A 24,281-nucleotide genomic window follows, 5' to 3' on the forward strand; every position below is an offset into this window, starting at 1 on the left:
AAATTACTCGGAAACGGAAGCGTCACGACGATGACGCGGACAGTGCTGGAAATGGTACTTCAGTTGAAGGCTACACGAAACTGAACCTTTTTATTTAATATCATGCATTAGTTTATTGTGATACTGTGTCAGTGTGAGCATACACGGGGTCTCTGGTTTTCACTTTATTCACACGTATCAAATAAATAACAATATCCACTCAATCAAGAACTCTAATCATCTTTACAAATATCACAGAAAAAGACATAAATACTCAACAAAATATCCTACAGCCAAGTATTGCATCATAATCATAGAATACCGTTCGGAGACGAACTACTCAGTCACCAACAATTTATGTCAAGGTTTTACAAAAACAGTAACAGTCCTATTTAACAACACTGCTCCGCAGTTTTTCCTTAAATAAACATTCAGTGATTTTTTGCAGGAGTTAAAATAATCACTCATTGTAAAAAATATAAATTCAAATGAACAGGAAATAATGTACTATTTCTATACATGCAAACATTGTCATCTCAAGCACTTGAACATTTAACAATTAAAAGCAGTACTTTAGTCATAAGTGTACACTTTGCAATTTAAATAGGCTGTTATGATGATTGTATTGTTCAGGAACATGGGACTTATAGTACAGTCCTACCCAATGGCTCGAACTCACTTGGCTCGATTTCTTCATTGGCTCGAGCTGGATGTAAAGACCGATTTCTTTAAACTGAAGGTAAGAATTCCTGCTTGGCTCGAATTCACTGAGGCTCGAAGTATTTTCGCCGGTCCCTGCGAGCTCGAGCCAACTGAGACTGACTGAATGATATAAGTCTCCAAAATAGCATGCATTCACCGCACAATCACTTTTCTTATTTGTCCAAGACACTTACAGAAATTTGTTTCATTTATCGCAATTTTTAAAGCTTGATATTTTGGTGTATAGAATTTTTGAAAGGTAAAATGGATTAATCATAGTTCAATTTGCCAAATGGAGATTTCTGGGGACGCTAGAAAATCCTCAAAAAATGAATAAAAAAAAATTGTTATTCAAACTCCTGACTGATGACGTCCCATACCTCGCCCAATATTACTCTGTCCCAGATCTCGTGCAAATATATTCAAAATACTATATCTATAGCACTGTAGTACACATTTATTTCTAACAGTACACTTTTTACACTGAAGACCGATTAAAATACTACAGCTCAACCCTAAAAAAACTTCTTCAAATATTCTAGCTTGTAGAAATATAGTTATATCTGAGTGTAAATAAGAATATTAGCCTAGTCAAGTTCATAATATTTGCATGTCTTGGGGTCGTAGTAACACTGTATTTGAGGGTCATACAGAAGATCCAGCTCTTCCTCATCATCTGTTGTCTTAGGAGATTCACCTGAAACATGTCAAAACATTTCATAAACCACATGTTCAAAATCTTTTGTTATTACTACAAAATCGAAACTTCATTTTTTGTTTGTTATCTGTTTTCATGTATGATTTATATAAAGTTATTCCATCAATAAGTGTCATAGTTTGGTTTTTGCTTTTATCAAATTCACAAAAACAGAACAAAGTACTGTCAACCGTTTAGGAAACAATGTCCACATTATGCAGGAGTAAGATGACATTTGGTTGTCATAAAGTGGAGAATATTTGTACCAAATATCCATCAAATCCAACAAGGTTATATACTATCTCCTACGCAGTGATCTCCCTTGAAGAGCAGAGGATCTTACTCCTGCCACACAAAGTTTACAGTGAGCTTACCAAATAAGTGTTTTCTTGGAGATGAGTTACTGAGTGTGGAGATGTCATCAAGAGAGTTAGATCCTGGCAGATCCCTCATGGGCACCGGGGGGCTACACACCCCACTGAACTCCCTGGGGAAGAAGGTGGTTATAACAGTGAATATTGTGTCTTTATTTAAATTGGCAGATACTTAAATACAATTTACATGCACATTTGAAAATTACTTGAAAAGATATTCACATTCTGAAATTTACAATGTTCTTATTCTTATTATTTTAGGCAGATATACGTTCATTTTTCATTGTAAATCCGATAGTTAATCATGCTTAGTAGTAGTACATCATCTGTAATGTCTAACTGTAGTTAAAACGTTTTGTACCTTGAAGTATATGTATCTGAACTTCCCCGGAACATTTCAGATCTGTAGTTTACTGACTGAATTGGCTGAAAAGAAAGAAGTCTCATTCTATAATACTTAAAACAAACATTTTTGTAACTACACATTTATGTTAAAGTACAAAACTATTTCAGGATGCTCTGAATAAATAACCCTCTAACCAGTGAAACATATTAGTTCAAACCCAACATTCCACAGCAGCCATTTATTTCAAAGTTTATAAGCGGACTGTATGATGCAGGCAAAGACATCTTTGAAGATATCCTGATCAAAATGATAAGCTTAAATGTAATACTTGCAGCTGCTTAAAAATTTCTTTTGAGTTTTTTTTATATTTTATATTAAGATAGTGACTCCTTTAACATACAGGAGCCTTCCATGTGCTGTAACTTGTATCATCTTCATCACTAAGCACGGTGGGAGACTCCACTCCGCCCTCTCTGCTAGCACCGACACCATGACCTTCACCTCGCAAATGGTGACCTTGAACTCTCTCACATGACTGGGTTTTCACACCATCTGGGCTTGGCCGCTTTGGGGAGAATTTTGTCTCTGTTTTTATATGGTTACTGGGAATGGGTAATACTGGTGGTATGGATTGAGTGTGTTTTGGACTGCCAGAGGGAGACATGAAGTTTGAAGGCTCAAAGTCAGCACTGCGGGCACCCTGAATTGCTGTGAGCATTTCCATCTCCTGTGATGAGGTCAGGTCATCCGCATAGGCATACTTGTGGAAGTCATAGTCCTGAAAAGTTGACATTTTTTGAACAAGCTAAAACATACCAGTAATACAAAATTCACATAACCCATTGTTGAAGCTTAGCTCTATTAATATGAATTTAAGTTTAAAGCTGCACTCTCACAGTTATACCATTTTTATAACTTTTTTAATTTTTGTCTTTGAAAACGCAAATGTTTGTGTTAATATCTGCAAACCAATGATATAAGATTGCTGACAACAAATCAGATCCTAGATTTTTATATTTACGTTTGAAAATTAATGTTTTATGGCTCGAACCGTTACTAACAGTTTAAGAAAAATGCATAAAACATCAATTTTTGAACTTAAATATTAGAATCTGCGATACAATTTTTTATCAGCAGTCTAATATAACTCATTTCCATGGGTTTTCCCCAATATTGGCCTGTTCCAAGACAAAAAATTAAAAGCATTGTCAAAACGTTCAATCTGTGAGAGGGCAGCTTTAAGTATAAAACAGGGGAAAGTGGGATTGGTCTTATGGTACAGGTGTTTGCCTCTCCACCCAGCACTTTTGGTTTCCACATGCCTAACCAGGGTCACATTGATTCTCTTAGAATCCCCAAAAAAGGACACAGCACTGGTTTCTGAATTGGAAACAAACTTGAGACAGATTCATATCAGCTTTCAACTGCCTTCACAAAGGAGCTAAAATAATTAGTATAAACCAAAACAGAGTAACTAACCGGGTTCACGCGTTCTGAGAACCTGGCATCCGACAAGGGCACCTCCTTCAACATTGTTTTGCTCATCCTGGAGATGTAGCTCCTGTCTGTGTAACCCCTAGTAAATGTAGGGCTGCCGGCCCTTACTGGAGCCACGTCATCATCTGTCCCATTCGTCAGACCAGTCAACTTTGGGACTGGGATGGACGGGTTAAGAGATTCAGGTCTCTGCTTTGAAGAGCTTGCTTTAGAATAGTTGCTCATAGATGCATAGTCTGAGTCTGCCACTGAACCATTGTTCTGAGTAACCTTATTTCCTCCACTTGGATTTTTATGTGAACGACTAGCACCAGAGGGTCTTACACTATTGCTTGGTTTTGTGCCACTGTTAGGTCTATTGCCACTACTTGGACGTGTTCCACTATTTGGTCGCGTTCCACTATTAGGTCGAGTTCCACTATTAGGTCGAGTACCACTATTAGGCCTAGAGCCACTGTTTGGTCTGGACCCCTGCCTGTTAGGCCCTAACATTTTCTCCTCCTCACTACTTGATGTGTTGTCATTGACAAAGTCATCCTCTGGTCTTGGACCTCGGCCCTTGGAGGAGTCTTTGTGTTTGGACCTCTTCGATTTAAAGGATGCATCACCCCCATTGCTAGAAACCTGCATATTATAAAATAATAAAACCGAACTAGGTAAAAAGCAATATTGCATAAATCATATTGTTCGTTAATTGCACAATCAACTGAAACAAATGAATCTGTAAACATCCAAGAAAGTATCAAATGCTGATATTTTTACCTAAAGGTGCTTTAGACTGTCAAATTTTCTTACACAAAGAAAGCATTTTCATGATGAATGTAAGCTTGTTGTTGTTTTTATATCACTGTTTCTAGTTCTAACATAACAATGTTGAAGAAATACTGAAAATTGTGTTTTTATATATAAAGCAAACTTGATTTTGAAGTGTCAGTAGTAATAGCCTCAATGAATTATGTCTGATTTATAATGCAATGTCAATTGAATTTAGTTCAAGATTGGGCACATAAAATTATACCCACCCTGTGCAGCAGGCTATTTTCCATCAGCTGTTGTGAGGGAGAGGTAGCCTTCTGCCTTGGTGCAGGCTTCGGATGGGACACAAACAGGTACATGTCATCCTGGTCCTCACTGTAATACAGAGCAACATGGAGATTTGAAGGAAGGCAAGGAAATTATTAAAAAATAACAGAAACAATACAAGTAGATACCAAAATCTGTCTGATTTTCTAAATCTATCAAGCAGTATAACTCAATGATTATTAAAGCCAGAATTAAGGCGCTTGACTTTAGTTACACTAGGTTTTTAGCTTAAGAATTATGGAAGGGTGTTGCACCCTGTCCATTTTTAGTATCACCATTCTGCCCTCATTGAGACAAGTATGTGCACCCTCCTGCCTTCATATAATTAAATGGTTAAATATCTTTTATTTGATGAAGACTTAAATTGTGATTATAAATTCAAACAAGCCTGACACATTTGGCAGATGAAACCCAATTTGTTCTACAATTTAGCTAACATTTACTCCCAAATTCATATTAAAGGTCCAATTCTTCAAGACCTGGCACAATGTGTCCTTTTCTCCCCTAGTACCCTGTCCCTTTTTCTGCAGCACTGTTCCCTTAATTACCTGGCTAAAACCCTAGTAACACGTATGTGTATTAGATTGCCACAGGCAACATATTTTAAACATACCATGGGAATATATAATAAGACCACATTCACATCTGACATCGTGCCAAAAAGAGTGATTAATATAATGTTGTTATAACTTTTCTCACAATCCTTGTAAAACAAGTAAGTTTAAAAACTAAATATCTCAATTGGTGAAGGGAGTTGAGGTTAAAACATGACAACAAAACGTCACCAAGGTTACGACAATATCTTGTCAACATGTTTTACAGTTAAAATCTAAGATGAAAAGAAGAAAGTCGCACTATGTATACCAACAGATTATCTTTTTTATTTCAGTTTAACAAAGGGCATAATTCATTAATGATATATGCTCAACTTATGATTTACATTTGCATATTATTTCTGGCAACATGTGTACAAAGTTCCACTTTTGGGTATATTTCGAATCTTGAAGTTGGTTATTTTCCTAAATCATTTTCCATTAGTTTACATTATTCCCCCATATCCTAGTCTCACATACTGTTCATGACTGTCCTCCAGTTCAGCGTTATTCCTCAGCAGTTCTATCAGGTCAACTGTAGAGTCCTCCATTTCTCCTCCCACTCCATCACTGACATAGTTGGCCGGCTGGTACTCTGCATGATAACATGTATAAACAATATCACATCAAAATGATAAAATGTTATAGTACTGTCTGAGATCAACTAGACCCTTGGTAGAAACCCCTTCATTCCCAACAACCTAAATCACACCTGGCCCCAATTTCTCGAAACTTCTTAAGTCCCTTATAACAGGATTAAGCTAATCTCACTATTTTTGTTGTTCTATAAAATGTGTTATATTTACTTCTTCAAGATTTTTTAGAAATTATGTAGGAATAATCTGTATGATTATCAGAAAACCATTTTTCATTTATCAAAATCCATTTTCAGAATGTATTTTGGCTAATTGAAATAAGCGACTTAAGCCTGTTAAGCTTAAGAAGTTTCGGGCAATTGGGGCCTGGTGATCTGACAAACAATTCAATATACACAGTAGCAGGGTAATCATGTCAATGCCATAAGTTTAATATAGTAAAGTATTACTCTCAGATGAATGTGTACATTTTTCATCAAATGTGAAATGTACCTCAACACCTGAACAGGTTACACGGTCAAAACAAGGATAACTACTGCCATCATGACCTTATATTGTTGACTGTCTTGAATAGTTATACGAGTAATACAGTAATACAGACTGTATCCCATACACTTACCTCTTCTCTGAGGTTTAGCTAGCCTGGCTTCCACCGCGGGAGGTCTATGGGAATACTCTGCAGACCTCTGTCTTGGGACAGACTCTGTGCTGCTGTCACTCGTGTTGAGGATGTCGCCATCTGACACAACACGCATCCGGCCCCCATCCTGGACTGACGACACAGAGGATGCGCTGGTGCCAATACCCTCGTCTATTTAAAGATAATTCAAATTTTAGGTCATAATTATACTTAGTTGTGAGTCATTCAGCTCCTCCTCCACTTAAACTACTTCATTCAAGTCTGAAATGCATTATCATATGTTTAAATCATCTTGAAGTGTGAGGTGATCTAGTGCTATAGTTGTCTGCCACTCGTAACAGAGGTCCTGGATTCCATATTCACAGAGCAAAAAAATTAATTCAGGTTTATTCCTGAGGAAAGACTTAAGTGTGACTTATATCTGCTTACAACTGTCTTCACAATCAAGCAAAGATAAACTAATTTATCTTTGAGAAGTACTTAATTTGTTTAGTGTCTGATTCAATATCTAATTTGCCTGAAATGAATGCAGATAAAAGAAAAGCAAACCTTTTTGTGAACTTGAACCTGCAGACTTGTCTTTGCTACTTCCATTTTTGAAGCGTGCTGGTCGACGTCGTATACGCTCGTGTGATGGCTCTCGCGGTGGATGAGGCTGAACACGTGGAACCTCCACTTGGAATGTCTCTGTTTTAATTGATGTACATTAGTTATAAATTTAACATTTTTATATGTTGTAAACTTATCAAATATTTATATAAAGTAAAATTCAAAGGCTTCCTTTAATTTCAACAGTAAGTATTCTAAAAAAACAACATAAGTGATGCATGTGTATTCTTTTGTTAAAAAATAAATAAATATATAAATGGAATAGCAACAGCACCACTGAAATGACAAATGGAAGAGAGAACACAACAGTTCTCGTTTAATTGACAAATGCTCTTACTAGCAGAAGGGTCCTTTTCCACCAATGCTGCTGGGTCAGAGAAATGTCTCTGGTGGCCTAACCTCACCATGGCTGGCTTGTCAGGGGGGTTAGGCACACGTTGCGGGGGGTCTTTTCTTTGTAATGACTCACCCCCTGAGATATACAGTATTGTATCAATTGAAAAAAGTAAAGTAAATAAAGGAAAACCAAACCCTAGAATGATTAAAGATCTATTTCTCTAAAAGACCTGAATTTTTATTTCCCAATAGGTAAAACATTTTTACTGGTTATAATTTATCCACTTTAATATAGTTTTATTAAAGGAAATAAAGCCGTTCATTTGTGTTATAAGCAAACATACCGAATCATGTTGATAAACATTACCTTTCCCTCAAGAAAGAATATACAGCACACCCCCTAGTCTGCCATTTTATTTTTCATTCTAATACAAATGTGATTTGCAGCCATGTTTTAATCCCTACATATGCCTATGTTGACAAATTATGCCGGTATAATTTTTTTAAAAGCTATTTCAACTTATCACAGAAACACCTAAGCTATACATCTCTACCATGGCTAACCATCTATCATGTTAATGGTTACTGCTATTAATGAATTATCCACTGCTTTAACTTCAATAAAACAAACATGAATAACCCACCTGCTTGTCTACCAGTGCCTCCCCCTGGATCCCTGCCGGAGTACAGACTGTCCCTGCTCACTGACATGTTCTGAACACCATCTGTATGGGAGAGAAACACTGTCTTTACAACACATGTAACATGTGGATGGGAGGGTTTCATTACCTCAACATTGTGGGATATAGGAGGAATGATATAAATGTTGAAAAGCAAGAAGTATGATTTTCCTACAACAACGTTACTCTTTTATTACAAACACAATGTAACAGGTTTATATAGGAGAAGTATGCTTTCCTTTCAAAGTCATGATGTTAGTCAGGGACTCTGTATCGATTGCAGTTGTTATTTAACAATTAATCAGGCCTAATAGTCTTCCCATAACCATAGGCTGCATTATGACTTTACGCCACAGTGTGTTCCATCATGATATAATGTGTCTTATTCATCAAGTATTTTGACCCAGCTTCATGAACATTGGCTAGACAGTGTTAAATTTTTGAACCCAATTGTTTCCTTGATTTTACCCAATGATATCATTTTTGAGAAATATTCTGACTGAACTTCTGACTGAACTTCATTAAAGACTGAATGTACACAAATAAATTTGTGAAAGGAATAAGAAACTTTAACACAACATTGTCTAAATATAAGACCTAGCGTACAAGCTTTTGAACAGTGATGACTCATATTTACACTGGTCTTAAATATCGGGCATGGTCTCATGAAGATTGGATACAAACTGTTGTTTAAATGACATGGAAAAAACCCTTGAACATCAAATTGTTAACGACATCTGAACAAAGTACCTTCCGGTTTTTCCCCAATAATGAATATATAACCTGAAATCTGTCCATGAAAAATCTAGCTTATAAACATTACTGAAACTTGGTTCTCCTTGTACTTAGACAACTTACTGAGCTGAAAACATTCGTTGTATTTGAAAGACCGAAAAATGGGGCGCTTTTGTGATGGCTTTGTTTTACAGATTTTGGGGTTTTTGGAGAAAGGGTGGAAAAAAGTGTTGAACTGCATTTTTTTGTTGTTTAGGCCAGGAGAAGAATTTTGCATTTTTCTAACCCTCTGTCTTTCCTAGTAATGTTGCTCAATAATATATTTGTGCAGCAATATCACAGAGACCAGGGTGTGTGAACAAGTCAATATGGTGTATAGTTTTCAAACATTGTATTGTCCAGACAAAACTGTTCCCTGCCCACTCCATTGCCCTGTTGTCACTTTAATTCAATTAGTCACTTTTTAAGGATGCTACATCCATGACTCAGGAGTATGTTAACAAGAAATCTTCTTGAAAAGGCACATTTTTTTACATTTAATTTTGTAATGAAAACATAAATAAAACAGCCTTAAATAACATTATGATTGGATATTATTTACAAAGTTATATAATTAGTACAATATAAATAATCATCAAGACTGCATGATTATAAGCTATAATCTAACGTAATAATCAAGCATAGAAAAGTTACGTGGAACTAATTAGGACTTGCAAGATGACAGAATACTCTGTGTTTACCTTCTGCCCGGGAACTGCTTCTCATGCTCCTGTTTGTAGACCCACCGCCTCCCTGAAACACATCAACACAATACAATAACTCACTTGATCTTTGTATGTGTATATATAGTAATTATAATTATACAAAGCTGGAAAATTACAGTTTAATAGCTGAATTCAGGAAAAGAAATTTAACATATATTTTGGCATAATTAAACAAGAGGCCCAAAAGGGCCTATGCTCTACTGGCATGGCTTTTGTGGTCATATCAATCTAGAGCATGTATGTATGAGGCAACAGACATATAGTTTATGTTTTGTGTTTGAGTTACCTGAAAACGTAGCACGTTCAACATCTGAGCCCAGAAAGTATTGTAAGCAGATTAGTTGCATGAACTATTTTAATATGTGCCAAGTAAAAGTCATCTGACAAAAAAAAAAATGCTTTCAAAACTGTACTCCTAGTAAAATTTTCTGTAGTTTTAAAAGTTAAAAAAAGTTGGTCAAAAGGTCAAAGTCAAGGGCATCCTAGGACAACATTGATCAATTTGAACAAACATTCACAATCAATTGTGCTGAGATGGATGCACGAACACACAAAAAGATTTTCAAACCTTTCCAGATTTATGTTTACCAAACCTGTGAACCCTGGGTGTGGCCAGTAATGACACCAGGTGCATAACTTAAACATTCACAACCAATTTTGTTAAGATGAATGCGCAAACTACAGAACTTAAAGCTAAAAAATGGCCTTTGGGCTTTCAACAAGAACAAGGCAGAGTAATTCACAAAATCAACTGCAAAAGCAAAAAGCAAATTGTCTCTCAAAATCCTTGACTTGCAAATTGTCTCCCTTAACTCTAGACTTGAATTTACATGTACATGTAAACTTGGCTAAAAATAGAATTCGCTCATGCAGACCTGGCTAAAAATAGAGAGCATTTCTTTAAAACTTTCATGGGCCATAATCTAGGCATTCATGGGCGGATCTGGCTGGTTTTCGAAAGGAACCGAGCTCTTATGGATATCTAGATACTGTACAAGTTTCATCAAGATACAATCAAAACTGAACTCTGTATCGTGTTCACAACCAATTGTTTACACATTAGCATTTTTTTATACTATCAAGGGCCATGATCTAGGCATGCATAATCTAGGCATTCATGGGCACATCTAGCTGGTTTTCAAAAGGAACCGAGCTCTAATGGATATCTAGATACTGTACAAGTTTCATCGAGATACAATCAAAACTGAACACTGTATCGTGTTCACAACCAATTGTTTACACAATAGCATTTTTTTATACTATCAAGGGCCATAATCTAGGCATGCATGGGCGGATCTGGCTGGTTTTCGAAAGGAACCAAGCTCTAATGGATATCTAGATACTGTACAAGTTTCATCAAGATAAAATCAAAACTGAACACTGTATCGTGTTCACAAGCAATTGTTTACAGACGCACGAACGCACGACCGCACGGAAGCACGGATGCACATACTACGTACACATTACCATCGCATAAGCTCTTCTGGCCTTTGGCCAGTAGAGCTAAAAAAACTTGATTTCATTACAAAAAAATAGTTCTTGAGCAAAAAAAAAATAATGTAAACTAATTTTCATTGAAGATTCTGCTCAACTGATCAAGGGGCATAACTCTAGTCACTACATGCATTTTAGACAGAGTTGCGGTACCTGCTTCAAATAGATGCTTATTGTCATTGTCACTACTGTATCAAGTTTTGAGTTATAATCTTTAACCATTATCAAGTTATGATCAGCAGTTTTTCCACCAAAATGACAAGACCAAGATTATGACCACACATCAAACTTTTTTCCTCACTCAACCAACAGGAAGAACCGTGAAGCTTATGAAATAGCACAATTCATATACAAAATACTTGCTATGACATGTCACACAACCTATAACCACCATTTAAAGCAACCACACATAGAGTCAGACTTGTTCAAATACATAAACTAACTGAATCTTAACTGTAAGAAGGTTAATGTTAAAATAGCTATAACATTAAATTTAACAAGCAAATTCGTTGAATTGATATCCCCCGCCTGATTGGGCTTAGTCAAGGAATGGAAATCAATTGTTGATGAAATATATATATATGAGTTTGAGTTCGATTGCAACTGTTTGAAATAAAAAAATAAATATTGTATATAATGTAACATTTAGAATTGACTAAGAAACCTAGTTTATGACTCCATGTTACCCAGTTCCAAACTAATCTAAGATTTCATCAAGGCAAACATTCTGATCAATTTTCATGAAGATTGGTCCAGATATATGCAAATAATATAGCCTCTAGAGTGTCCACAAGGTTTTTAAAAGATTTCACTCAGTGCCCTCATTTTTGACCCCACATGACCTACTAGTTTCAAACTATTCCAAGATTTCATCGAGGCATTCTGATTAAGTTTCATGGAAATTAGAGCAGATGTATTGCCTCTAGAGTGTTCCCAAGATTTCTGTAAGATATGAGCTAGTGACCTAGTTTTTGACCCATATGACCCAATTTTAAAACGCAGTCGAAATTTAACCGAAGAAAACATTCTGGCCATTTTTGAACTTAATCAGACCAAACACCACCATAAAATAGCTTTCGGACTTTTTGAAAGATTTGACCTAGTGACCTAATTTCTTACCACATGTGATCCAGTTTAAAACAGCTCCAAGAGTTCATCAAGGAAAACATTCTGATCAAGTTTCATGAATATAAGACCATACATATTGCCTCTAATGTGTTTCAAAGATTTTTTTTTTTTAATTTGACCTAGTGACCTTATTTTTGACCGCATATGCCCCACTTTTAAAAGCGATCCATATTTCATCAAGGGGTACATCATGACCAAGTTTGAACATAATCCGACCAATCATTTCCATTCGGGACCAAAACTTTCTAAGATTTGACCTTGTGACCTAATTTTCGATCATATGTGACCCATTTTTAAATAAGTCCAAGATTTCATCAAGGAAAACATTCTAATAAGTTTTATGAATATTTGACCATGTATAACGCCTCTAGTATGTTCCAAAGATTTTTCTAAGATTTGACCTACTGACCTTGTTTTTGACCCCATGTGACCCACTTTTTTAAGTGGTCCATATTTCATCAAGGTTAACATCATGACCAATTTTGAACATAACTTGACCAATCATTACCATGATATGATTCCGGACATGATTTTTCTAAGATTTGACCTAGTGACCTATTTTTTACCATATGTGACCCAGTTTTATTTCCGACCAAAAGTTCATCCAGGAAAACATTCTGATTAAGTTTCATGAATATTTGACCTTGTATAATGCCTCTAGTATGTTCCAAAGATTTTTCTAAGATGTGACCTACTGACCTAGTTTTTGATCCCATGTGACCCATTTTTAAAAGTGGTCGAGATATGATCAAGGGGAACATTCTGACCAAGTTTGATCATTTTCTGATCAATGCCTACCAAGATATGGTACCGGACGGACGGAAGGACAACGCCAAAACAATATCCCTCTCCCGCGGCGGGGGATAATAACACCATCTTTGGTAAATGCCTTGTTACACTTTATTATTAATGAGCAGTTGATAGCTACAACAAACACAGCCACAAACACTGATAAACGTACTTACTGTTTTCTGTTTAAGCTTAAAATATACCGATGTTTAAATAACTGTCAGAATTAAAAAAAATAATTAATTTCTAGAAACTCTTAAAAAGAACATTTCCTAAAAAGAGAAACATTCACTTTAAAAAGAAACACTCTCCTAACATAAAGTATAACTCAGCCTCAAAAGAAAAGAATAAACGTATTGCAGACAAGAATGCCATGTTTGTTTATTAACAGACAAAGAAGGGGCATAACTCAATAGTTCATTGTAGATGGGGCCTTGACTATTTTCTTCAGAAAACAGAAGAGATAAAAATTGCAAACAGTCATATGTTCAGACAGTGCACTTGTTATTCTTACGGACTGGAAGTAGCTTTTTGATTTGAACGACTGGGAAAACTGGGTAGAGCCAGCTATTGTGCTTCTCCTTAGCAACTGACTGTTACCTCCCTAGTTGGAAACAACAATACCATTACAACAACATGATCATTATCATTAATATCCATGAGATTAATGACTTCAATGAGGTTATGCTGGAATTGTGATTCATTCTACTGCTATAATACTTTCATACATGAATATTCAACAATTGTCAAAATGTGATATGTTACTGATGTGTAGTAAAATGCTTTGAGCAAGTTGAAATTAGGTACTGCCTTCACAATGTTGTAAAACAAATCACTGGGCTACTTCCCTTATTTACAATAATATGAAGTCTATAAAAATACTCAACTACAGTTATCAAAACCAAAATAAACTAAAGCCCTTAGTTTCAAGAACTCTTTCCACTTACATCTCTGGAAGACTTCTTTCCAGCACCGCTCTGGGAGGACCTTAGTTTGGAGGAGGGAACCTTGGAACCAAATGCAATATGGTATGAATCATTGGTGGACGACCGCCGGCCACTCGTACTTAGATCTGTAGGATATGAAGTGAAACATGTTACATGTACAATTATACGTGTTTTATGATAGATACTATGTCTTGTAGAAAGAAAACAGTTTAATACACAAGAGCTGTCACAGAGACAGCGCGCTCGACTATTCCACTGCTTTTCGGTGTATGGATTGAAAAGTTTTGGCGAAACATGCATGGATCACTGTTTGATTAGATTTCAATGCAATGCATGATGTGCTGAGATATTTACATGAATTGAATTTGAAAATATTTGAGGTGGTACGCAAACTTTAATGTATATTCTTAGTCGAAAAAGGGGCATAATTTTGTCAAAATGCTTGATAGAGTTACCTCCTCCTGTCTATGAATTGGGGGCATGATGGTGAACAAGCATGCAAAGTTTCAAAGCCAGATGTCAATGGACTTTGAAAATATTTGAGGTGGTACGCAAACTTTAAGGTAAATTCTAAGTAGAAAAAGGGGCATAATTTTGTCAAAATTCTTGATAGAGTTACCTCCTCCTGAGAACAGGTTGGGGGCATGATGGTGAACAAATGTGCAAAGTTTCAAAGCCATATGTCAATGGACTTTGAAAATATTTGAGGTGATACGCGAACTTTAACCGAAGTGGTTATGCCGACGCTTGGGTGACTAGGATAACTTTCCTTATTCTTCGAATAGTCAAGCTAAAAAAACATCATTATTTTTAATTCTATACTTTAACAACAAGTTAATAACAATAGCATCTACTGGAGATGCCAATTCTCACTTTCATTTATTTCTATGATCTAGGGGTATACGTCAACAATTACTGAAGTCAGAGTAAAGGGTCCTGCTATGCATACATGTGTGTGTGTAGCTTTTTCTGGTGTATTAAATTTCTTGTCAAAAACTTGAACCATTTTATGAAGTCAATGAAAAATACGCCAAAAAATTATAACTAAAAGAACAACCAAGTTTAAACAAGAGATGTTTGTCAAACATTATGCCCCCCCTGAGCGCCATGTTGTCAGGATTATATGGACAATTGAATGAAATATGCATGGACCGAAATGACAGCTGATTTGTTGCTGTTTTAAGATTATGACCATTAAAGTGTGAGGATAAAGTGTGTTATGACCGTCATGACCTTTGACTCTATGAACTCAAAATCCAGAGTCATCAGCTGGTCACCAGAAACCTAAATGTCAAGTTTGAGGGCCATGGGTGAAGGCATTGTCAAGTTATCACAAGACAAGTTTTTTTTCGTTCAAGGTCACTGTGTCCTTGACCTTTGACCCGATGACCACTTAAATCATAAGGGGTCATCTACAAGTCAGATGCAACTTCAAGTTAAGTTTGAAGGCCATGGGTTCAGGCATTGTTGAGTTATCACTCGGACAACCTTTTACCATTCAAGATCACTGTGACCTTGACCTTTGGCTCTATGAATCCTAAATCAATAAGGGTGATCTACTGGTCAGGCTTAACATCCATGTCAAGTTTAATGATCTTAGGTTCAGGCATTGTTGAGATATCAGTGGGGGAAGATTTGTTAACTCTTTTGCATTAAAGGTTACTGTGACATTGACCTTGGCCTGATGACCCCCAAAGTCGATTGGGGTCATCTACTGGGCAGGCCTAACCTTCATGTCAAGTTTGATGACCATAGGTCCAAGAATTGTCGAGATTGCTTTCAAGGTCACTGTGACCTTGACCTTTGACCCCTAAAATCAATAGGGGTCATCTACTGGTCAGGCCCAACATCCATGTCAAGTTTGAGGGCCATGGGTGCAGGCATTGTTGAGTTATCACTTGGACAACCTTTTATCATTCAAGGTCACTGTGACCTTGACCTTTGGCCCAATGACCCCTAAAATTAATAGGGACAATCTTCTGGCCGGGCTCAACCTCCAAATCAAGTTTGAGGGCCATGGGTGCAGCCATTGTCAAGTTATCACTCGGATAACCTTTTACCATTCCAGGTCCTTGTGACCTTGACCTTTGGCCCAATGACCCCTTAAATCAATAGGGACCATCTTCTGGCCAGGCCCAATCTCCAAGTCAAGTTTGCGGGCCATGGGTGCAGGCATTGTCGAGTTATCACTCGGACAACCTTTTACCATTCCAGGTCACTGTGACCTTGACCTTTGGCCAGATGACCCCTAAAAACCATAGGGGTCATCTCCTGGTCAGGCCAATTCTCCAAGTCAAGTTTGAGGGCCATGGGTGCAGGCATTGTTGAGTTATCAATCGGACAACCTTTTACCATTCAAGGTCACTGTGACCTTGACCTTTGGCCCAATGACCCCCCAAAACAATAGGGGTCATCTACTGGTCAGGCCAAACCTCCAAGTCAAGTTTGAGGGCCATGGGTGCAGGCATTGTCACGTTATCACTCGGACAACCTTTTACCATTCAAGGTCACTGTGACCTTGACCTTTGGTCTGATGACCCCCAAAAACTATAGGGGTCATCTCCTGGTCAGGCCTAACCTCCATGTCAAGTTTGAGGGCCATGGGTGCAGGCATTGTTGAGTTATCACTCGGACAAGCTTTAAAATTATTTTACCATTAAAGGTCACTGTGACCTTGACCTTTGACCCAATGACCCCCAAAATCAATAGGGGTCATCTACTGGTCAGGCCCAACCTTCATGTGAAGTTTGATGACCATACGTCTAGGAATTGTTGAGTTAACACTCGGACAAGCTTTGGTCTACCGACGGACCGACCGACATACCGACATGCCTGTGCAAAGCAATATACCCCTCTTCTTCGAAGGGGGGCATAATAAAACTAACAGTGTTGCTAACTTGTTAAATACCACTTCCAAGCATGGCCTTATATAATGAACATCAAATTGTTCCAAAGCGATGTTCTAAATATATAATAAACAAGCATATGATATGACATAGTATCTTTTCGAAGTATTTACAAATCTTCTTAACAAACTACACATATGTTAGCTTTCCTACCCAGGTCAAGAGCACTGGTGACAGAGCCTCTGACATCGCCGGTCCTCAGTCGATCTGCATGCTTTATCTTGTCTATAGTCAACAACTGTAAACATATAGAAATAAAAGATTATTAATAATTAGTTTTTAGCAAGCTTTTCTTTATAGTAAATGTACATGACACAATTTTGTTAAATTAATTTGGTTAGCTTTTACTTGAAATCTGACGAAGGTTATAACCATAACCATACCCACTTAACACAATAGAACTTGAGTGCATCTAGAATAATCTGAACTATTTCACTATTCTTGTGTACAGACCTGTGTGAGGTGGTTGACTTCTGAAGCAAACTGAAACTGTTTGGGAATACTGTCCAGCTCTCCTGCATTGCTGGGGGCACAACCATAAAGCTCTGGAACACATATGTGTTGGGTATCAGTGGATGTTACTATGGTGGATGTAGATAAATACCAAAGTCAAGATATAGTTTCAACAAACACCATAATAGGCATGTGAAAAAATGCCTTTAATTTGGCCTTGTTGAAAGAATAGCCATTATAAGAGCACAAGACATGTTTGTATAACTTGTATGCCCCCTTTATTGCAGCCACTTATTAATTTCGCATTAAATGTCTATTAGGTAAATTAAGGTTTTGACATATATCCTATTGTTGTTTTTTTGCACTTTTTAAGCAAAACAGATAAAGTTCTCATTATACTGATCAGACAAGGTTTTTTTGTTTAAGTTCATGGTGACCTTAACCTGCAGGTGTCCTAGTAATTGAGGTTATCAGCAGGTAATGACCAACCTCCTTAGTCCCTACTAAGTCTGAGGATTTAAGGTCCAATTATACTGCAGTTATTGTACATGGGTATTGCGTTTAAGGACACCAAAACCGTAACCATTAACTTACTGATATCAAAATCAATAGGGGACATCTTCTGGTCATGACCAACCTCCCTACCAAGTTTGACGACCTAAGGCCAACGTGTTCTCTACTTCGACATGGTTTGGTTTACCAAATGGGTGGTATACTTAGTAAGTAAACATTTTATGGTAAAGTAAAGCACTAACATAAATGGCATTCAGAATTTTAACACATGCATGGCCCTGAAAGTGTTTTTTTGAGTCAACTAGTCCACCCAATTAGGTTTATTTCAAATAGGTTTAATTATCAAAATGGACAACAAAGGCAACATAAAAGAAACCACTTGTGTAATCTCATAAACCATTTATATCCTACCATCATCCCCAACCATGTCAGGAGGCTGTGTTTTCATTGTGAAGATTTTCCTCAGTTTACAGTTGGCAGAGATGGTGAGGCTATCCAGCAGTTTGTATGTCTCCCCACGCCATGTCTCCCCGACCATGGAGACCAGGTTCACACACAGGTTCAGCCACTGGGAGAACAAGGCAATAGTAGTTATGCAAAATATAAACAAATTATTTTCACTCACTAGATGATATACCATAAAATATGTAACAGTGAGATGAACAGTCAGTTTCCATTCAGATAGATTATGCCTTATACAAATTAGGAGGTGAAATTTGACACAGTTTTACATGTGGTCAAAACATAATGCATGTGGGCAATACAGTTGCCATGAACATAATACAAGTAGCCAAAACCAATAATATGTGCCTGTGTATTGATAATTCACTTTGAATATACAAAACAACTCAATAAAATAAATGCCAATATTACAATTAACTACAAAATGCTAACACTGCAAAATGTTAATGTGTGTATAAATGAATGTATGATATAATAACATAAAGATATAACATATAACTTACGATGCCAGTTTTGACAATTTTGAGTGGGAGCCTGGCATGAAGTGGGGTAATGTGTATGTCCTTCTGTGTGGTGGAGAGAAGCAGGCGCCGCTTGTTGTTCTTCATGTCACACAGTCTGTCAACAGTCATAGTGGTATACTTATTACAAGTTATGCCATAAAAATCAAAGGGAGATAACGAAGTTCCTAAGAAAGGGCTTCTATATATTGTACTCAAATATATACTACTATATATTTTAGACAAAAGTCTTATTGTCACAAAGTTCAGACTGCAACTATTTAAAGCCATTTTAGTACAAAACCAGGTACAGGTATATTATATATAATATAAGTCGCTGCTTATATATAGAACCATTGATTAAATACAGACTTTTTACAAAGATTTCTATGCATGGTTACACATGTAGCTTACCCGAGTTCCATGCTGAAGTCAGCGGCATTTTTTAAACAGGCCTGGACAATCAGGTATGGCTGAACAAGGTGCACTGGAAAACACACATAAACATTAAACAGGCTACACAAGACTGCCTGTACATATTAAACAAGGCATTTATTATCATAACAAACTCACCTAACCAACAAATTGAGCATTTGCAAACTAATGTACTTGTAAATATAAACTATGTCGTAAAAAAAAATTCCTGACTCTTTCCTTTTCAATATGTTTCCATTTTACAAGTCCTTGAGTACGAAGCATGATGCTGATTGTTAACAATTGCTATAGAGTGGGATACTTTAACAGAGTACATACATGAGTTCCGAGAATCTTTTGGACAGTGCATCTTTGTTGTAGCCGTGGCCCCATCAAGGGTGAAGCAGTAGCTCTTGATATCTTTCTCATAGTTCTGAAACACAATATAATTGTAGTGAAGTGATATACATGTAATATACATGTAGTGAAGTGATATATACACAATATACATGTAGTGAATGATATAATGTATCATTTATATCAAGTAAATATTGCCAGAGTAATGAGTATTGATACATTTATATAAAAAAAACAGATGATGCTTAACATGTAAATGTATTAATTTACGAAGAAAATAGATCATCAAAACTTGTTTGTAGTGTGAATTTTTTCTAGAAATAAAGTTGAAAAAACAACAACAACACTTAGTGAAAATCTGGTGCCATGATTACCAAAAATCTTAAGTCTGAATTTAGACCCAAGTGGCAAAATTGCTGATGATGAAATTGACTGAATTGTATTACTATTTGACGTTGTACAAGAATTTACATTATTTTTTAATCTTTGTCAAATGAATGGAATAAAGATGAACCTTTTTCGAGTCTGAGTTTTGACTCGGAGACCGGTCATAATCTAGGGCCAAGAACTGCTTACCTATCTAAATAGTTTTGTACATATATACAGGTCATACTATTGTATACATACTAAAAGAACAACTTATAAAATACAAAGAGAATGTTTTTAATTTGGCTTCGATGATAATAATGCCACTGTGTTACCTTTGCTACAGTACCAGAGACCTTCCACTGAGATAAGGCATCTTTCTGCTGTGGTGAGAAAACCTCAAAAAAGGCACCCCCCTACAACAGTGAAACAGAAATAAAATAATACATTAATTAGACATTTCGTGCTCAAGCTCATGTCAGGAAAAAAGCTTATTGAAACCCGTGAGAAATGAAAAAACATGAGGAAAATCAACAGAGTTGAGAAATATGTCACAATTAAATTGCTCTACAATGCACATAGAAAACAAACAGGTATAACAACCTATATCAAACCATTGTAAATGAATATTGTATATCATTCTATACATGTACATGTTATGATGTACTGTTATGCTTGATGTATTTTTATGAATGTGCAATCCTCTTTGAATGTGCTACATTGTAGTTTATTATATAATGTATGTGCTTGTAAGTGTTTCAAATTGAATTTATAATAATTGACGCAAACATTGAATTTCCATTTTTAATAGGAAGTTTGCTGTTTTCATGACGGAATCATATAACAGGACCGACTCAATGGCAGATGTAAATATCAGCAAGAACAAAATTCAGTCTCCAATGTGTTTGGTTTGGTGTTTCATATTATTTATCATATGTTGAATTTGTTATCTTAAAGTATTTTCCGAGGTCCTGACACCTTTTATATCTCAGAGTATTTCCCGTGGTCCTGACACCTTTGATATGGTGAGTTTCGACTATATGTAGTATTCTGTTTAGTTTTAAAAACTAAATGAATACAAAGTCACAAAATTATTCAATTCTGTTGTGTGTGTTTTTTATGAATGATGATTTTTTTTTTACTTATTGCTGCTAAATAATATTAAGTTGAATATTTAAAGGCTATTTAATCATTGCAATGGTGAAAAACTAGGACAGTGTTTCACGAAGAACAAATTTTAATTAACAAAACTATCTGTTACAAAGTTAAATAACAAAAAAACAGCACACACTTATAACAGAAACAATCTGTTAATAAAATCTTTATGAAAAACGAAGCATGACAATAATTTGTTATTCATTTAAGTTTAATTAACAGATAGTTTCGGTTATAAATGTGAGGTGTTTTTCTGTGCATGTCAAATTTGACGATCTGATGATTTGACAAAATTTCAGATCGATAGGGTGATTTCTTTTCAAATGCTGCATGAGATTAGTCTAGCTGCTGGACTTTTTATACTTTAAATGCTGCCTTTTGTATAAATCCCTCGCTGGACCTGAAATGTGCCCACTCTCTTCATTTTTGTATTTAAGGGCATCTTTCAATGAGGGAGACGGCATGTTACTTGGCTAGTAAGAATTAAACTCTATTATTGCTTGGGTGCCAGATTAACTATTAACCAATCGCACACTGTGAAAAAAATCGACATGTTCAGAATGCGGATACAATGGGTCATTTTGTACAAGCATGTTGAATGTGCGGAACGAATCAAAATTTTGAGCCTATTCAATTCGATACGGAAACCCAAAATTTTGATTCGTTCCGCACATTCAACATGCTTGTAGGTGCTATTATAGGTGAGTTTAAAATCAGATTTTCATGCATCAGAGCGATTCGTTGCACCTCTAATTCTGCGTGCGCCAAAACAAGGAATAAATTGTTTCTTCTTTTGTTTTAACTTTAGCTTGATTGGGCAATAAATGCCAGATTAAATATATTGCCGACTGGACAAGTTTACCAGTCTGATAATTAAAGTTCCATTAGCTCTTGAGTAAACTTTCAAAACAAGGTTTTGAAAATATCGAATCCTGGCTTCCATTATTAAGACAGAATGGACAGAATCCTTAATATGTATGTAATGAACGGACTTTTCACCTTTGTTTTAGTAGGTTAGTAACCTCACCTGTACCGTCCGAAATAAGAATCTCACCTGATAGTCATTTTTGAACATTGCTTTCCTTCTTAAAGCCTATAATAGTACAGAGTGTAAGCAAATATAAACTGCCAGCAATTATTATTATTTTAAATGCGGACAACGAATGCACGTTGTCGAAAACGGATAAAACTTAGCAAAACATTATTAAAGTTTCCAAAGGCGGCCATCTTTGTTTATTCGCTTAGTGTGTCCATCACTGACCAATGAAATCGATGATTTTTGTCAGGTAGACCAAGACAAACAAAACACAAAAGTCACCAAAGTAATTGGACGAGAAGTGTACATATCTCAGTTTATTCGTTCGTTTTTTTTCGGCGATAGCTTTATATGGTAAATTTTTACCTAGACTTGAGATGAATCAAATGCTGTATATAAAGAGGTATGTTTAAATACAACTAGAATTAAACACTTTTATTGATTGATGGAGAGGCACCAAATGTGTGTTTTGAAAACATAAATAATTGTTTGCCAAGACGTTTGACCCTGAATGCAACGCACTCAAACATATAATAGATGATGTTTTTGGATCAAAAATCAGTTTTCCCGAAAAATGCAAATGGAAACACTTGTTGTATAATAATAACACTCTTTACTATGATACCAAAATGCAGAAAAAAATATATTCTGGTTTTAGTAGGGATCGCAGCTTAATAACTAAGTCACAGCAACTGATTCAACATGAGATGCATATTTAAACCTTTATCAAAGATATTGGTGACGTCACGTGGTAATGTGATCAAAAAATTACGCAACAAACATGTGGCGAATAGCGTTGCTTACGCTTTTCAAATATGTGTTCTTCAAAGACAATAGTTGAGTAAATATGGACATTTGCTGAAGGGTTTCAGCTGTCAGCATCTTAGTTTTAATACTCCTAATGATTTGCCACGCTTTATATTTTGGTAAAAAGTGCATTTAACAAACCATGTACGAGTCCCTTTTTGGAATGTGGAACACATCTCGTCTAAATATAGCTTAACAGTTAGGACACCAACAGAAATCAATAACAACAACTTCCTCTACATTTCATTGTCTGTTGTTTAGACATAACTATACCTAATCATTTGCAGAAGATTGAAAATGCTCATGGCAATCTGTTTATACATTAACGATGCACGATTAAACGAGGTCATCACTAATCATAATGCGTTTCATTGGCTTTATATACATTTGTATGTTTTAATTCATTAACACACATATAACTTGTGCTGAAATTAGCTTCTTGTCATAGTCAACGCATGCAAAACAAATCAATGCACATGGACATTTTATTATAATTTTTATATGAAGTAGAGTCATGTGGCAAATAATCAATTTAACTATTGTTTTCAAATGTGGCCACATTGATTTAAAGATAAATGTTTTAACATGTATGTCCATAAACACTATAAACATACATTTACCCCCCCCCCCCCCAAAAAAAAAAAACAACAAACAACAACAACAACAACAAAAAACCAAAAAACAAACAAACAACAACAACACACACAAATGCACAGGTCACCTGATTGCTATTATAATTAATTCCATTAAAGCAGCAATTGATAGCAAAATTAAACTAGCTAAGTCTTAGAACAATTGCATGTGCTCAGTAGATTTCTTTTTGACACATGTCAATATTACTTCTTAAAATTACCAATTAAAATAATATTCTTTTGCGTTGTCGGAGCTTCATTCATTGGGAATTCTCGACCGTGATCTTTACCTTGTTTGAAAACCTCTCCTGGTATTTGTATGAAATGCACCCAGACTGTTCATTGTGCTGCACCATTCCTAAGACTTATTCTACAGGTTTTGAAACAGGGCTAATCCCACATCCTTGACAGAGTCACGAAATAATTTTATCCCATCTTAGAAGTCTTACCGACGGCAGCAACTCATTTGTGTTTAGGAAGACTGGGCGCACACTCACATATGAAGAGTTGTAGATGGTCACACCATCCGTGTTCATAGTTAGCGATATGTGGCTGTTGACTTTACTCCGCAACATGCTGTCTCACTAAAGTACTTATGAAAAACCGGTACTGAGATATGCATGCTGGACCGATACACATGCAGTAACAGAGAAAGTGAAGTTTGCTACTTTGAAACTGTGGTACAGGTAAA

General features: G+C 36.1%; 1 protein-coding gene across 3 annotated transcripts; it reads right to left on the minus strand.

The window, feature by feature from the left end:
• Positions 1-151: 151 nt before the first annotated feature.
• On the minus strand, positions 152-22,348 carry LOC128216577 (protein CFAP20DC-like). Of its 3 annotated transcripts, none has more exons than XM_052923186.1 (22): positions 22,170-22,348; positions 20,296-20,376; positions 19,577-19,670; positions 19,238-19,310; positions 18,827-18,941; positions 18,273-18,429; positions 17,349-17,440; positions 17,049-17,133; positions 13,990-14,114; positions 13,219-13,233; positions 9,608-9,659; positions 8,097-8,177; positions 7,454-7,588; positions 7,057-7,194; positions 6,487-6,678; positions 5,752-5,866; positions 4,618-4,726; positions 3,578-4,219; positions 2,499-2,876; positions 2,114-2,178; positions 1,753-1,865; positions 152-1,378 (listed from the first exon to the last, which is right to left on the minus strand). In XM_052923186.1, the coding sequence occupies exons 1-22, from the start codon at positions 22,188-22,190 to the stop codon at positions 1,269-1,271; spliced, it is 2,988 nt and encodes a 995-aa protein (XP_052779146.1). In that variant the 5' UTR covers positions 22,191-22,348; the 3' UTR covers positions 152-1,268. The 3 variants fall into 3 exon arrangements, with proteins under 3 accessions (XP_052779146.1, XP_052779145.1, XP_052779147.1); XM_052923185.1 differs by lacking the exon at positions 13,219-13,233 and adding an exon at positions 13,557-13,646; XM_052923187.1 differs by lacking the exon at positions 13,219-13,233.
• Positions 22,349-24,281: the final 1,933 nt, after the last annotated feature.

The sequence above is a fragment of the Mya arenaria genome, chromosome 14 (assembly GCF_026914265.1).
Source record: "Mya arenaria isolate MELC-2E11 chromosome 14, ASM2691426v1".
In the NCBI taxonomy this organism is placed as follows: Eukaryota; Metazoa; Mollusca; class Bivalvia; order Myida; family Myidae; genus Mya; species Mya arenaria.